The 17,691-nt window shown below is 39.2% G+C and overlaps 1 protein-coding gene across 1 annotated transcript in view; it reads left to right on the top strand.

Moving 5' to 3' along the window:
- The window catches only part of LOC306761316 (roundabout homolog 2-like), a gene marked incomplete at its 3' end in the record, with an annotated part of 83,076 nt that overhangs the window by 43,481 nt on the left and 21,904 nt on the right, over positions 1-17,691 (top strand). The window contains exons 3-14 of the mRNA XM_079247441.1: positions 5,211-5,368; positions 5,515-5,635; positions 5,790-5,928; positions 7,802-7,938; positions 8,895-8,906; positions 9,388-9,512; positions 10,634-10,805; positions 13,735-13,940; positions 16,250-16,331; positions 16,447-16,612; positions 17,024-17,190; positions 17,277-17,398. Of these exons, the coding sequence (XP_079103567.1) occupies positions 5,211-5,368; positions 5,515-5,635; positions 5,790-5,928; positions 7,802-7,938; positions 8,895-8,906; positions 9,388-9,512; positions 10,634-10,805; positions 13,735-13,940; positions 16,250-16,331; positions 16,447-16,612; positions 17,024-17,190; positions 17,277-17,398 (1,607 nt within the window). The remainder of the gene's footprint in view (positions 1-5,210; positions 5,369-5,514; positions 5,636-5,789; positions 5,929-7,801; positions 7,939-8,894; positions 8,907-9,387; positions 9,513-10,633; positions 10,806-13,734; positions 13,941-16,249; positions 16,332-16,446; positions 16,613-17,023; positions 17,191-17,276; positions 17,399-17,691) is intronic.

The raw sequence follows: 17,691 nt of genomic DNA, 5'->3' as shown, positions 1-17,691 counted from the left end.
GTGTATCATTGCCGGATTGCATATTTTTAGATAGGCCTTGTAATTAATGGATAGCTTAATGGATACATGAGACATTTTTTTTTTTTTATCCAGATAATGGATTTTGTGATTAACTGCCCTGTCTGCGCAGAGCTTGGTTGTGTTTTGAAACATCACCTCCTATACCGGCATCAATTGGCTCTTCTAAATCCATGTATTTGCTACCAAATGGAAATGATTTTCTTCATTTCAGTCACCCAGAGAGCTTGGCAAGCTGAGCAACACGCCTCAAGATCTCAAGTGGGATCTTTATGGATTTGATGTGATGGTGAAATGATGAAATTCAGCTGTGGAGTGCTGTTTTAGAGAGTCTTAAGAAATCAGAGGGTTAAGATGGAAAACATAGAAGCTCACAACAACTATATAACCTTCCATCCTCTGTTAATCATATCAAGATTTACTTTACTTTTTGTTTTGTTTTTGTTTTTTGACAGGCCTTATTAATAAAAAAAAACAAAAAAAAAAACACTACTAGATATAACAAATTTAGCAAACAGGTTTATTTTCATCTGTTGTCTGTGACCAGGTCAGAAAAAATTTGAAGAAATCAATTATACATCAATCTAAAAACCTATAAATCAAATTCCTCTCTGTGTATAGCTATTTGTATTCACATATTTTACCACCCATTGTGCCATGAAATGAAGTCCATTTACAAATCATTCTCCCTCTGATTTGATAAATGTAACAGGCAAATGGTGAGTCTCCTGAATGCCTTGTTTGAATAATTGAGCAGTACTCAATCAAACAACATTAGGCAGCAGTGGCGGCCGCCACCGTCTGAAATAATTACCACCAGACAACAGACTACACATGGATGCTGCCTCCACAGGGGGTTCCTCATTTGAGAACAACAGATTAGAACAGCACCACCTCCACCCGATGTCTCGCAAGTCATTGTGCGTACCACCCACATAAACCTGCACAGGCCTCTCCGGAAGCAAAGGAAAAGACGGAGAGAAACCAGAACAATGTCAAGGTTGTCGGATAACTGCCATTAATGTATACTGTCAGGCCTGAATAAATCACAGCCACGGTACCAACACTGCTGATTATCTGACCCCACCTCCACAGCCTTTCAAATTGGCAGCGGCCTATTACCCAGAGACTCGATGTAATAAGTTATTCACTTCCAATTTCTTTCGACATGATTCACCATGTACAGAATCAGTCAGATACCACAGACACAAATGAGTGAAAAAATCTTTAGACAGTAAATTAAAACTTATGAAAGCAAATGGCCAACATCTAATTAGTACCTGCAGGCAGGCAATATATTACATTTGTTTGCATGGTGTTTTCAGATTATTGTCAGAGTTAAGAGGTCCTACTATCAGCACCATTTATGAGACAATTCCTTTTCACCTCCTTGCCTTTCTGTAATTGGAGCTTACTTCATGTCTCCAATTATCTCCAGCGCCTCCTGTTTGTGTCTGAGTTGCATCGTCTCTGGAGACAAGCTTTACTGTTACAGAAGCATCATCAACACAAGGACAGGAATTTAACTGGTGCGCTTGGGTGAGTGTAGCTGTGCCGTCACAGAATGGGTCACTAACTGTATAGTACAACATGACAGCCAGCTAGGCATATGTCCGTGCCAAAGTGCTGTCTGCAACTGAGACTCATTTACAGCAGAGTGTGATTGACAGCTGGGCCAAAGGGCCGCTGGCTGCCTCCTGATTTCTTTTTCACTAGAGGTGTCCTCTGGGACTTGGAATTCACGCTACAGTATATCAGCAGACTAGCTTATGGCGGTAATGAGGATGAGAAGCATTCTGAACAACGTGCCAGATTTTTTTTTTTTTTTTTTTTTGCTTTTCTGAGTTTTACAAACTCTCATTTACAGTGAGATATAATTAACCTCACTTGTTTTCATTAATTCAATGCAGACAAAATTAGAAATGACAGTAGCTACATTTTATTCAGAAGCTGCTAGCTCCTGCACAGAAAAGAAAAAATAACTTTAATATATATATATATATATATATATACTCCAGTGTGGTGATTGTTGTCATGCACTGCACTTTATTATGTAAAACAGCAAGACTTTTCAAGCAAACAACATGTCATAAGCTATTAATGCAAAGATGTTACAACTCGTTGCAGGATCCAAATTACAATCTCTATTTTTAACCATAATCCAGAAGATGATGAACAGTGCTGTCCTTCCTGCAGCTTCTTAAAGCACTCGCCTTTCTACTGATATTTGAGTTAGCAGTTGTGACAGAATTAGGAAGTTTTGAAGCTTTAACCTTTTAACTTTGCAGTAGCTAGCTCATACATCTGTTCAATATGCATACGGATGTCTTGTAGTGGAGCTGTTTGACAATATCGACAATTAAGGCACAAAAATTCCTGCTGTTGATAAATGAAAATATTGAAAATAGGTTGGAGAAACTGTTTGGAATTCAAATGAACCAAAAGTGTGTAGATGGGACATTAAAAAGGCATTATGTCTCCTTTTTTTTCATGTGGCATTTTTAGCAAAAGGATCTTTTTTGATGTTTGGTGGAAAGTAATCGGCCTTCTTCCAGCTGCTGTTTTGGTTCCTGTTCGGGAATTATGGAGGTTTCTTTTTCAAAACAGACACTGCAACTGTGCAGAAACATGAAGTGTGTTGCTCTCAGTGAGGTTTTCTGACATGTTTTGTTTTTTTTATTTATTTATTTTCATTCTTGCTACCAAATGAGACCTTGCAGCTGTTTTGAGTGTTTGATCCTCGGTCATTTGTACATTCTCTTCAAATTTGTATATGCTGTGGCACAATCTCTTTCCATGAAAACCAAGGTCCAGCTCTGTGTCCGCTGCAGAGGACAGACACATTTTATTGCTGCTTTCTTTACCCAAGGTTTCAGAAATAAAACACTTTCAGACAGCATGTTATGAGGGAACTAACTCTGTTTATGCTAATCTGATCATAGTTCAATTTACAGCACATTTACCATCAGCAACTGCATTTGCAGATGTCAAGTAATTGTTATTTTAAAGCCCATATTGCATTCTTTCATACGCTGCCGTCTTAGGTGATTTTAAAACATCTGCAGCTTGGACTCGGTGTGTGGTTCAGCTTATAAATGTTTTCACTGAATGCAAGCTGCTTATCTTTACCATGTCAGAGATTACATGCAAGGCTTTCACTTTTGTGCCAAACTTGGACATCCAATATTATTCTTAACCATAACATTCATTTTAATGCCTCTGCACTGGGGACAACTGTGCTTTGTGCTTCAGGGTTGTCTTTTCTGCTTGTTCTCATGGAGTTGATATCTCCTGAATGCCTTGAGGGAGTTCTATTTTTTTTTTTTTTCTTCAAATTTTGGCATGAAAGTGGGAAGTGATTGGAATTTGATGGCAAAAGGTCAAAGGTCATTTTCACCGCAACCTCACAAATCTTGGTTTTAGGCAAAGCAGAAGTTTTTCTCTGCTAATACTGAGAAAAATAAAACTAAATGAATAAATAATAAAAAATAATGATAATAATGATAATTAACATTACTTATTTGGGACAAATCATGTCCACATTTTAATTTGCTAACAGACTGAATGGGTGGCTCTAATTTTGGGCTCTCACAATAAATACTTGCATAGCTCTTTTATGATTCTTCTCTTTTCAGCTTTTTCTTTATTTTAACAGACATAGATTTGAATTTGATACCTGACCAGTTAACAGCAGCAGAAAACTGTGATTCTAATTGTGATGGGACAACAAACATGATCTGCCCATAACTTCATGTCTATGTTACTGTCAGTGGGTCTAAAGCAGGTGTTCTGTAGAATGTCGAGGAATGAGTTTTGAAGACACTCCAACAGGGTAATTATTAAATTACAACAAAGGTGTGAAATATGTTTTTTGTTACACATTATACCCAGACAATGCATGACATACCTGGGGATTTGAAAGACTAATACTGTTCAGGTAAAGGTGAAATGACTTGTAACCCTCTAAACCCAACTAAACAGAATATGATCCATTCTATGGCAGCAGTGGCAACAGTGCAGTCCACTGTGCTGGTTAGCTTTTTGACATGGTATTAGAGACGTCTGACATCGATAAAAAGTCACAGTATTTCACACTTAAGCCTCCTGTATTTGGCATTGTATACATTTTCAAGTCATTATGTACATTAAACATGTTTTCACTCTTAAAATGTGCTATATTCTATCCAGGTGAAGGTGCTTTTATTTTCACTTCTGAATATGTGTAACTGTGTCTATGCAAGTAATTATTGGGATATTATGTTAAAACAATGTTGTTAGATTTTCTTTCATAAATCAGTTTTAAAAGAAGGAATTACCATTGCATGATTCTGCTTAAATGTCGTATATTTATGATTTCAATGTAGTGTGAATGCTTCATACCTCCTGTAAATTTTAGATGAAGGTTTGATATGCTTAACTTTTTGTGAGTACCCTGACTGTTTGTATATTTAGCCAATAACTTTACTTTTGCATGTGTAATGGTCTGTTGATTTAGTTTCATTCAATTTCTTTTCAATTTACTGATCTTTCATAGTAATACTACAGCTTGAACTCAAGACATTAGCAAATTTATAGTCCTTATAGGCTGACGTTGCTGACATTATTGAGGTAAAATTATACAACTGAACAGTTATGTGTGTTTGTCTGAAACTAAAACATGTACCTGTTATTTGATCACATTATTGGACTCATTGATACCGCCAGCACAGCTTTGGGGAAATTTGAAATGTACCTGTGTAATCTCATTGATTTTATAGGACTCCCATGTAAGATGTTTAGTCTTAATTTATGTTAGATTTGTCTAATGGTTTCCATTAGACTGTTATATATAAAGAGGTTTTTAGAAAATCCCTTAATCCTACTAAGATGTTTCCACAGTGAAACTTATCTGCTTTAAATCACCGAGTTCATACCTTCGCCCCAAGGGGCAAGATTAAAGACGGACAAATTGCAAAAGATCCAGAGAGACACCTACTTAACAGAATTATCTTTTGACTTTAACATTAGAAAATGATGTTAGAGTTCAATGAAATTCTGACGGTTTGTTCTTGAGAGTGACTTTCTGGTTTCCATGATGCAACAGCTGAACTGGAATTAAAATGTAAACTTTCCACTTAAGTGTGAGACAGTAACAGTAACAACCCCTGCTCTGTTTCCTTCTTCTTTTTTTTTTTTTTTTTTTTGTCTCCTAGTATTACGCGATGACTTCAGGCAGAACCCACAGGATGTGGTGGTGGCGGTGGGAGAGACCGCCAGTTTTGAGTGTCAGCCTCCGCGTGGGCATCCTGACCCCACTACCTTCTGGAGGAAAGATAAGACTCGTGTTGACCTCAAGGACGACAGGTTCACGGTGGGTTAATCCTCAGGAGGGAACTTGTCTGTTTTCTTGTGTAAATCACACCCTCAGCCTCACTTCTTTTTTTTTTCTTTTTGATTCAGTTCAAAATACTTTTTTTTGAGTGTATTCATATTATAATTGCTTTTTTTTCTCTTCAGGTTCGAGGGGGAAAGCTGACAATCTCCAACACCAAGAAGAGTGATTCAGGGATTTATGTGTGTGTGGCCTCCAACATGGTAGGAGAGAGAGAAAGCGAAAAAGCTCAGCTCTCAGTGTTTGGTAAGAAGTCTGTCATACACTCATTGCGTGGCTCAAACACTAATAGAGCATGACACTTTTCTCCAGCATTTACTCCGCCGTGGCACATACAATATTTAACCACTCTGTCAAAAGTATATTTAGCAGCTATTCTGTGTTTGCTGCCCACATTTAGAAAGACCAGCGTTCGTGCAACGGCCTGTGAACCAGGTGGTTTTAGTTGACGAGAGCGTAGAGTTCAGGTGTCAGGTCCACGGTGACCCACCACCTGCACTTCGCTGGAAAAAGGAGGATGTGGATATTCCTCGTGGCAGGTGAGGACTGTGACTGAATGTGTGTCCACATGTATGCATTCATGTCTGTGTGAGAGTACCACTAAAGGCAAAATAAGAATTATTTTGCACTTTCAAAAAGAGGAAAATTCCTAGAAGACATTATTAAAGATTTTTCTTAAAGGCTGCCTTTCAATTCCCACCGTGTAACACTACATGCATAGTTCACGCAGACATTTATGTTTACCGTTACGCATCAGCCACACGAGATTTCGCACTGGTTTGAAGTTAATAATGTCCACTTTAGCTGGAAGGGGGGGTTAATTGAATTATGTGGTAATTTCTGAAGCCAGTTTAATGTGTTATTACACTGGATTGCATCATCCTGCTGGGGCTCATGCGGTTCGGTCTACGCATGAATACACACATACAAGTTATATACAGACTGGTTTAGTATCAGAGAGATGATAGGGAATGCCAAATCCCATTTAGTTATGCAGTCACACTTTTATTTATTGCCTTGAATGTGAAATTTCATGGCCATAATGTAAAAGTGATTATAAAAAAAAACTAAAATCTAATTACAGATTGTGCTCCTTGAAATGTGATAACTTTTGGAAATGCTTTCAAGACAATCAAATACTAGATAAATGAATTAAAGTTAATGGGAAAGACAAATCAAAGAAAAATAAAGAATAAAAAAACATAAAACTGAACACCTGCTGCAGGACTTTACAGCTATAACCAAGCAGGTTCGTACTTCTTCATGTCCCGTATGTCAGTGTATTAAAATGCACTGTGAGACATAGTAATTACTGCCAGTCCGTCTGTCTTGCAGTCTGTCTGCATACCTACGTTGTGCCCTCCACCTCGATACCCCATGACTCGAGAAACATGTCCTACTTTTCGACATACCTCGCCTCACTTCCCTCCTTCCACTTCCTTCATTCTTTTCCGAAACCCCGCCGGCCTCCTGGGAAGTCTGTATCTGGGTCAGAGATGTGCTGTGAATGGAGTCCTCACCAGACTCTGGACAGACCCCACAACCCCCCGTCGATATTCTGTCCACACCCTTTGGAAACATCTATTTCGAATGTGACTTTTTCTCACCCTTTTCTGCCATTTCTTTGCCTGACTTGTTTCCCATCTTTGAATCAGCATGGCTGGCTAGACGACTTCACAAGATATCTCGTGCCAAAAGGGACCCCAGAGAGGGAGAGCCCAACTCTTTGCTTCTCAGCTCATTCCGTTTGTGGGCCCTCTGAGCCACTTATCTAAACTCTGCTAGCTGAGATGTTTCTCTCAGCATAACTGCAGCGCTGATGCTTTACGATTGCTTCGCTGGTGGATACACTCTGATGCATGGAACATCTCTATGAATTAGTCATGTCTTACTGCTTGGTTCATTCATCAAATTCAGTTTGTCAGACTATGCCACTCCCTGACTCTCAGATTGTTTGTCTCTTTTTCCGACCTCTCTCCTACATCCACATGCTTTCTCTCTCTTTAATGCACACACACATACACACACACAGCAGCAGCAGCAGCAGCAGCAGCTATACTGCACAGCCCACATTACAGTGGGTGGCTTCTCTTTATGAATATTGAAACAGTGGAATAATCAGGGTTCCAGCTGAAAGCACCTTTCATTTTGCAATGCCTTCATCTTGGTATAATTGCTCTTCCTTTTCCACCATTACAGCAACTGCCTGAGAAAGTCTGTTGTAACACTATCAAGAATGACACATGCTTCTTAAAGCCTCCGGTCTTAAACGTCACATCTTCACACAATACACAATTCATGTCATTCCAGCCTTTGTTTTGTACATTTACTTCATGATATTGAGTTTGATTTGTTTCAGATCAACCTGACATGTATCATGACTTGCTGTTCCGGCTCTTTTTCAATCTCTAGATATGACATTAGGTATGAAAGAGAGGACTTCCTGCTGAGGATCAAGAAAGCATCAGTCAGTGATCAGGGAACCTTCACTTGTATAGCAGAGAACCGTGTGGGTAAAGCAGAGGCCTCCGCCTACCTGACTATCAGAGGTGGGTAACTGCAAACGGTCTCACATGTGCCAAATCTCATAACCCTTCAGGATGGTTTTGCGTTTTTATCCCAAAGTAGACCACAATACAATCAGCATTTTATTGCCTGCTTTATAAATATTATTACTCCACTGTTGAAAATCTGAGCTTGACCTCAGCTTATTATTTTTTTTCATATACCTTACTGATGTAGCTGATCTCCAGCTAAGCTCCATATATGAACAATTTAACCTGCTTTAAGTAAACTTTTATGACCTCTCCTGGAGGAATAAATTCCCTGTCCAGGCTATACACTGCAAATTCATATAATATTAACAAGAGATGCTGTTTCATGAATAAAGCTCACAAATGAACATTAATGTTGATTTTTTTTTTAGTCAGATTGCCTCTGCTTTCTTTATAGTATACGTTTTTTTTTTTTTTATAATATTTTATAAAAGAAAATACTCATACAACTCCCAGAAACACAAGCTCAGTTAACTAAGAACATAGTCTTGACACTCAAACCTATGATAAACTGTCATACATGGTGGGCATCACAGATCTCATTCCATTTACATTTTCATTCAGGTATACAGTAATTATAATACTTCAGACTCTCCTCTGCAAAAGATCTGTTTCATATACTGTATATCTGTTTGATTTACAAACAGATCCGTCAGCCATGTGAATGTGCTATTTTTTTTTTTCAAATAAGTAATGTGTCAAAGTTTTTGCCATTGGTTTCCCTCCCCCCCCTCCGTTGATGTTTTCATGGCGAGGCCCATGCCATCACCTACATCGGTGACTGAGCATCTCCTGCCTTGTCCCTAAACTTCATGGATGGAATCCCAGCTCCACCTCATTCATCTCTGATTTTCATTTCTTTCTTTTTCTGTCCCTCTGTTCTGCTCCCTCTGCTTTCCTTCTCTCTGTGTTGTGTGTCAATGTCACCCACACCATTGTTGTGTCACCAGCTCGCCCTATTGGTAAGTAAGAGCTGCCCCATTGTGCATGCGTTGCATCTCTTCATGTTTTCAGTCACACACATGGTCAGTATGAACGCGCTGTTGTGGCATTCCACAAGCACAGTCATCAAACTGATATGACACATAGTTTCTATCAGCCTCTGACTCTTTCCAAATTGCTACCTCCTGCTGGCTATTATGATTTAGCTCGAAAACCTCAGATGGACAATAAGGTACTCTAATTAGTCTGTATCCATCATTCATACTTTCTGGCAGTTGGATGGATGGCTTGTGAGGCTGGCGGAGTAAAGAAAAGTAGTTCTAAGTAGTTATTCGAAGAATATAAAGCACCCAATGCATGAACCCTTCTAGATTGCAGCTGGAAATTGACTCCAGAATTTTTTTTTATTTTCAGTTGCTTTGATAGTAAATCACACTCAAAATTATATGTCACCAATGTTTTTCCATTGTATTATGGTTTTATTTTTATGTTGAAACTCAGAGGCACCTCAGTTTGTGGTGCGACCCAGAGACCAGATTGTGGCTCAAGGGCGAACCGCTACCTTTCCCTGTGAGACCAGGGGGAAACCTCAACCTACCGTCTTCTGGCAAAGAGAAGGCAGCAAGGTGAGGATACTGGTTTTGATGCATATCTGTAAAGACCCCTGCATTATAACTGTTCTAAGGCTGCACTGCTAATATAAAAGGGAAATTCTACACACGCTTAAAGAGTAGTAGCTTATGATAAAGATGTCATAGATAGACAAGGAAGTTACTGAAAGGATCAAACCAGGGCACAGCAGAATGTGGTTATGGTCCACATATATATATAATAATGAAGTGGTCATTTATCATCTATCTACACTGCTCTGACAAGCCATTTCACTTAGGAAGAGACAATGTCATGTGCTGCATTAGCGTGATTAGACCTAATGATAGCAGGCTAATGTCCTTTCCTGCCCATCAGCTGGTCTGCCTGGGGTGCAGAAATGCACAACGCTGATGCCTCAATTTCATGTCCATGACTGCAGGTTATGACAGCAGGATTATCACTCCGGTGGCAAACTGCCGTTCATACCATAGAAGAAAAAGACATAAACCCACATTTTTAACTAAATTGTACATAATTGCTGGAATATTAAGTTAGGAAAAAAATGTGCAGCAGTTTTTTTGTTTAATATCTGTTGTCACCAGAAATTAGAGCGGAATCATTTATTTACTAAGAATGTTGTAGGTTTTGGTAAATCAAGACATAATGTGTGTTTGTGTGTGTGTTTTTTTTTTTTTTTTTTTTACTTGTAAGTGTTCTCCTGAAAGGCTAGGTCACTGCACAGTGTCACATATAGGCCAGACTGAAACTACTCAAGAGTCAAGCAATGCCCACACAATACAACACTGTGCCACCCGCATGAGAGAAAAAACAAAACACACACACAAAAAAAGAGGAAAAATTCCATTTATTTCAAGCAATTCACCCATGAATGGGCAGTCATTCAACAAAGCACATGCAGAAATTTCTGTGGAACACCATATTTAGCTTGACAGCAGCCTCACTGAAAGCAAGCCAATGCTGAAATAGCATTGTAAACAACATTTAAAGCATTTGAGGAAAATAGACAGTCTGCTCACACTTAGATAGAAATATGCTTGACAGTAAAAAAAAAAAAAAAAAAAAAGGAACAGTCTTACTTTCTTATTTAATTTTATTTATTTATTGTTTGCAATTTCTTCCATGTTACGCCCTGTAGGACCTTCTGTTCCCCAATCAGCCAACACAGGGGGACAGTCGTGTGTCTGTGTCTGTGAACGGAGAGCTGACCATCTCATCTGTGCAACGCTCAGATGCAGGGTATTACATCTGCCAAGCCCTCACGGTGGCAGGCAGCATCATGACCAAAGCCCAGCTTGAGGTAGCAGACGGTAAGTTGGGATGCGAAAGCACGTATTGCCATCCTCTCACACTGGGACAGCAAAAGAAATCTACTTTGAGAATATTCTGTGAAAGGAGGCTTCTGTTTTCTTAGCAATCCAATTGAATTTGCAATTTCCCTCTGGGATGAATAAAATATCTTGCATTTAGTTTCATTGCATTTAAATCCGGCATCACTGCATTAATCACTACAACACATCCATCTCCACCTCAGTATTCCATTACTGACGATATAAAATTGGACAAAGTATCAGTTTATTTTCATACATCACTGACAGAGTGCATGGCTCGGTTGTGGAAATATCAAATAAAGCATTTTGCATAATTTATTTAACTGTGGAAGAATATAAACAGCTTGCATTATGAATAAGGATGTATAGAAGTCTGTATCTTACCTGTATTTGTTGCGAAGCAGTTTGGTCTTTATGAAACACAAACACAAGCTTGCGGCACTGCAGACACAGATTGACAGTTTACAGCTTACTAGCATAGATTTGTAGGTTTGATAATCTAGTCACCCCAACTCACCTCTTTCATTTTTTCCTCTCACTGTGACTGAAAAGACCAAGAGTCTCTAAAATAAAATTGTCTACTTTGTGGAGGGACACTTTACACTTTTTTAACAAAGCTTTAATGTCAGCATTAAGTGCTCAGCCGCTGCCAGCTGGGAGCTGTTTATGCCCCTCTCTCCATTTGTTTCTTGGCTTTTTCTCCCACACATTATTAAATTAACATCTGTTGAAATGTTTTTCAGAGAGGAAATGAGTCCTGTTCAGTCACTCAGAGGAGATGGATCAATATCAAAATGTTAGGTGCAGAGTGTGAGGGATGGGAGAAATGCCTTTGACAGATGGCTGTAAACAAAGATGGATAGACGGTTGGCATGATGCCCGGGGGAATTTTGGAAAGCTTGTATTTCTAGCGTTATTTAAGATTGGAAGATTGGCGAATATAGGGGTGTTCTCTAAGGTCTGCCAGTGGATAAAAAACTTTAAGGTTCGGTAAGTGGAGTATTCCTACACCCTCAATATAATTATCCGCTTAAAAAAACTTTCTTTCTTCAGCTTGCAGTTAAAGCTGCAGTTGCCATTGTGTTTATCTGTCAAAGGGCCATTCTCTCTAGTGGATTCACACTGCTATATAATGTCTAAAATAGTTTGGAACTCACTACGCAGACTGAAATAAAGCTAGGGTGTGGCAAAGGTATTAACACAATTATAGAGCGGCATGTGAAGCTGCATCACCATTAGACTGAAGTACAACCGCTGTGATTATGAACTGGCCACAACAACTAACCCCCACATTGGCACAAGCCGCACATTTTTCAAAGCCACATTTCATGCCCATGGGGGTGAATATGTGAAGTATGTCATGCTAGTGAGACTTGGAGTGCTTCAGTGCATCTGACAGATTTTTGTAGACGCTGCGGATGCCTGGGATGTCATGATGGCTGCTGCTGTGATGTTAGATCAGAAACCCCAATCCAGGCCCTGTGCCAGTAGACTTACTTCTCAGTCTTTCTGTTGAGTGGTGTTGTGCTTTCATCCAATCAAGGGTTAAGTCAAGCTTACTGAATAGCAGGAAGAAAACTATGACTGCTTTCCCAACCCCCAACCTACCACCCCTCCTCTATTATATGAGTATATAAAAAAATAAAATAAAAAAAAACATTTCATTATTACCATGGTTACTAAAGCTGGAGAGAATGATTGCATTTCACATCATGCTATGTCTGATTCAGGAACAAGACCATAATATTTTTGCTTACTCTGTAATCACTCGGGATGATGATGGCTTGTTTCATGGTAGATGTTGTATTTATGTGAAAATGTCTTTTATTAACACAAAACATGAACTATGGATCATATGGTCACCGAAAAGAAAGTAATAAAATATGATTCCCATGAAAAAACAACTGCAAACGTATTGATTTAATGTTTCATTTAATCCATATCTTTAAGGTATTTCACATAAGTGTAATAAAACTTTCACATATTCTAGGGTTAGATGGTTGTCAGTCACACAGTGGAGACGGAGTTTACGTTGTTCTACAAATGCAAACAATCCATCCACCATGACAACGGCGTTCCATGTGGTTTGACTTACTGAACATCATACTGCACCTAGCTGTACCACATGTTTCTGTTAATCTGCTTAAGATGCTGTATTGGTCTTTGTGCTGAAGGAAGTGCGATGAGAGATAAGGCCGGGGGGGAACCTGCTGTACACACTTGTGTGAATGGAGGCACACCTGATAATACTGGAGAGCAACAGTGAGGAAATTGGAAGTGAGGGGTAGTTACAAGAGCTGGAGAGGTTCAACACTCCAGAAATTACTGTTTCAGTGAGTGCAGCGGCTGTTTCCTGGATGATATACCATGCACTAAAAAGCTTTTAAAGAACTGTATTGTTATTCTGCTTGGCATGCTAATTCAGAGTTTACTTTTGTCTGCTTGTTGGAAGGGCGGGTGGGGTTTGCAAAGGAGGGAGGTGCAGCCGTGAGTCACAGTAGAAAGAGGAGGACAGGCATGAATGTGTGAGAGGTGTTATAAAGAAGCTATGGTAATTAGCGCCACGGGTGAAGCATCGCTAATCCTCACCTAGTAATTAAAGCTCAAAGGTGTGATGCAGTACCATGAGTACACCACCGAGCCACGGAAAAAGGTTCACAAAACAGTCACTTCCTCTCATAACAAATCCATCAGACTAAATTCTAACGTCTTAGGTGTGCAACCGCAAATGTAATTATTGCAATCACAAATTAGCACCTTGTGATAAGGTCAGCTTACGTTTTTTTCACAAGTCTGAAAACTAGTCAGAAAAAGAGACTTGTTGTTTTATTCAAGATCCATGACAAATAAATTAGGGGTTTGGAATATGTTCAGGTAATAACACCTACTTCTTGACTGTTACCCTCAGCCTCGAAGGACCGGCCACCGCCTATTATCCGACAGGGCCCAACCAACCAAACACAGGCACTGGGAGGAGTGTCCATACTTAGGTGTCAAGCATCAGGAGATCCAGAGCCTACAGTCACCTGGCGAAAGAATGGGGCAAATTTACTTGGAAAGGACCCACGCTTTTCCTTACTGGAACATGGAAGCCTTCAGATCCAGAATACTAAGGTGGGTTGTAGTGAGTTAGCATTGTAAATTTAGCATATAGGCAATATTACATTTGGATGTCTGTCAATTAATACCCTGCATACATGACTTATCAAGTTCATTTCTTCAGAAATAATCCTCATAGCTGCTGTGTTCTTTGATTTTACCTGGTAACTTGGTCATAACCAATACCACCACTGACCAAAGTCACAGATAATATGAATGAGACATAGATCATTCAGTTTGACTGTGTGTGTTCAACTGTTTCATAACCTGCATTTGCCAAAAGAACATAAGTTTCATCAAGTTTATCTTCCATTTTGTCCTGTCTAAAGTTGTAATAGTAATAACAGTGAACCAGTTTGACTTGCAGTGGTTTTATCTAGTCCTATAACCTCATGTACCAACTTTGTTACACTGAAGAATGTTGGAAGAACTCTTTTGGACTCCTTTGGAAAAAGTCAGGTACTTTCAAAGGATACTTGGTAAGTGGTAGGGTGAAGTGTCTATTGATCACTGACTGAACTTCAACTAATCAGGTCACCAAGCTCAACAAATTCCCCACTGATGGCTGCCACACCAAAATCCTGCCTGTAACTGCCCTACAGTAAGATGCTGATCGATCCGGCGTTTGTCACTGAGTCACAAATGATAGCTTAGAGCAAGGCAAGATGGATTCTCTCATGGTTCATTCTAAAATCCTACTCACACACAAGGTAGTAAGCCTTTAGGATTTAACTGAATAAAAAATGGATTTGTAATTCATATTTTAATTTAAATTAGTTACCCTACACTATTTCCGAATAATATTATGTGGATTTATGTCTGTAATAAACTTGCACACATTTCATAGAGTTGGACATTGTAATGAGCAGATTTTTCCTCATCTCAACCAAAAAAATAAAGGAGCCCAAACTTTGTACTTTCACCACAGAGGAACAGTGATAATCTGTCTGTCTTGGATTTTTTTTAGCAACTTTACACAGAAACTACCCAGCAGATTCTTATTTTTCTTATAATTGGTCTTGGTCTAACTTAGATTCCATTAAATTTCCTGATCACCATCTGGAATCCATTTTGAAATCCACGAATATATATGCATTTAATTCCACAATAAATGGTCAGGGTGCTTGGCAGTAAAATTCTGGACAAGTTCCCAACAGGTTCTGCAATATATCAAAGTTAGATATGGATCCAGGCAAAATTCTCGATATCATGATCCAGAAGAGGGAAAAAAAAGGGGGATCTTTGAAATTTCATCACTGCAAATAAGCAAATAAAGACATGCAACAAATGCATTTACATAGTAATTATCAGTGAATCAAGGAGTTTAATAGTTCAACATGAAATAAAGGTAGGATGGAAATTACAGTATGGTTGGAAATGATCTGCCTGTCATAGGTCTGCCCTCTCTGATAGCTTTTCTTCTTCTTTATTATTTTACATCACATCCTGTATGGCATGTGAGAGAAAAAAAAAGAGAGATTTGTCCCTTTTGTCAGATGATGTCAGCTGAATGTAATTCAAACGGACAGGTCAGTTTGCTTTTAAAAGATGACTCGCAAGTATTGATTTTTATAAGTCGTTAAACGTTACTTTTTAGTCTGAATCTCTGAGGCTGCAGTCAGACTCAAGGACTCAAGGACACGAACCGGTGAGAAAAGTCTAAAGAGGGTTAGGATAATGGAGGATCTACAACACACGGCATCCTGTCACAGTGTCAAAGAGTTCTTCTTCTTTGACACTGTCCCTCCTCTACTATCCCTGGAGATATAGCTGTCTGAAGCTCCCAGAGAAGCTACTGCTGCTATAAAATACGTCGTCATATCTCCCATTCCCTGTGTCAGCACTGCTGATAATGATATTGCTGATGGCTACAGGATTGGTGTGTGACCATTATTGGAGGAAATCAATTAAGAAAATTAATGTAAGCTTTTACTGTGATCTCTTTTTTTATTTTTTTATTTTTTTTTATTTTCATTGGCCAGTGTTAAACTTCCCTCTCATCCACTCTGTGGATTTTCCTGTGCCAAATGCAGGCCAGAAGAGGTTAATGCATTTTTACTGTACTACTAGCTGCAAACCTCGTTCAAGAGCCCCGACTGACGTTAGAGCATGTAGAAACCATCTGGGATCGTTATTACAAAGGCGGCTCAGTTCAGCTGGACAGAGCATTAGAGGAGTAATATTTTGTGTCATGGATCTGTGGAAATATCTATAAGGAAGTTCAGTAACCCAAATTTGTTTTTTGTTACAAGTGTGGAATCTGGTGACATTGGTTACAGTTACAGATGTTGCTGAATAATAAAAATGTAATCTGTCTTCCTTAGCTCTCTGACTCGGGGTTGTACACCTGTGTTGCTACCAGCTCCAGTGGAGAAACATCATGGAGTGCCTACTTGGATGTCAGAGGTCTGCCTCAATGAATAAATCATATCAAGATTTTTTGTTTGTTTTTCTTTTAACGTATACTTCTGAGTATTCTTTGCTTTTGTTGGTAACAATTCAGTCTCTTTTGTGTCCTCAGAGTCCACTGACCTCATGGATTTCATGTCTCACAATACAACTGCCCTCCCTGGGCCACCCTCCAAGCCAGAGGTCACAGATGTTACCAAGAGCAGCATTTCATTGTCATGGGAACCAGGGCCAGAGCAGGGTTCCCCAGTATCCTCCTATGTCATCGAGGCTTTTGGGTATGTCTGTGACCTATAGCCAAAAGCAACAATTAGTAACCCTGAACCTCCATGACAAGAACAGATGTGGGTGTCTATGTAGGGGTCTCATACAAACCATGGCAGTTTCAAGCTGAAACTTTCTGGATTATGTCTTAAAAAGTAAAATAAAAATCATTTCATTTGAATGGATTTGGCAAACAGAAGGTGATATGAAGAGGAATCTGATTGCCATATAATGTATTTATCCCTCTTTCCTCATGATAATTGAATACTCTTTTTACAGAATTACAATAACTATTTCCAAAGTTGACTAGTTGGCATGTTATTACTGCTTTAAATATCATTTTGACTCCCAGTCTGACAGAGTGCAGCTTCTCCGAAAGTAATATGATGATATTTTTTCACCAATTGTATTTATTCTCTCTGCAGTCAGTCAGTGAGTAACAGCTGGCAAACAGTGGCGGACCATGTGAAGACCACTGAGTTTACAGTCAGAGATCTACGAGCCAATACCGTGTACCTGTTCATCATCAGGGCAGTCAATGCTCAAGGGCTGGGGGACCCGAGTCCAATGTCTGAGCCTGTCCGAACGCAAGGTAGAGAAATTAGAACAGAGTATAGTGGATTGTTTGTGTTCATTTTTGCTGTTGTGATCTACATGGCATCTCTTTTTCTCCCACAGACATCAGTCCCACAGCCCAGGGGGTGGACCACCGTCGTGTGCAGAAGGAGCTGGGGGATGTTGTGGTCAACATGCATAATCCTATAGTCCTAAGCTCCACTTCAGTGCAGGTCACGTGGACTGTAAGTACAATGATATAAAAAAAAAAAATGTAAAAAAAGTGTATAATAGGACCTGAGCTACTTTACAGTACATACTGTGAAGTAAATCTTCTCTAAGCTTGTTTGAGAACTTTATTCTTGGCATGACACTGTATTTTTTATTAAATGGCACACATGCAGAGCGAATATGATGGGATGGAAACCCATTTGTAGTCTGAACAGCTGCTATTGCATCAGCTTTGATTGGTTTGAGGTGATGCAAAAATCAAGACTAATGTTTCCATTCAGGACAAATACATCACCATTAAGTAATA

The sequence above is a fragment of the Telmatherina bonti genome, assembly GCF_933228915.1.
Source record: "Telmatherina bonti genome assembly, chromosome: 10".
NCBI lineage: Eukaryota > Metazoa > Chordata > Actinopteri > Atheriniformes > Telmatherinidae > Telmatherina > Telmatherina bonti.
This window is presented reverse-complemented; position numbering and strand designations above follow the sequence as displayed.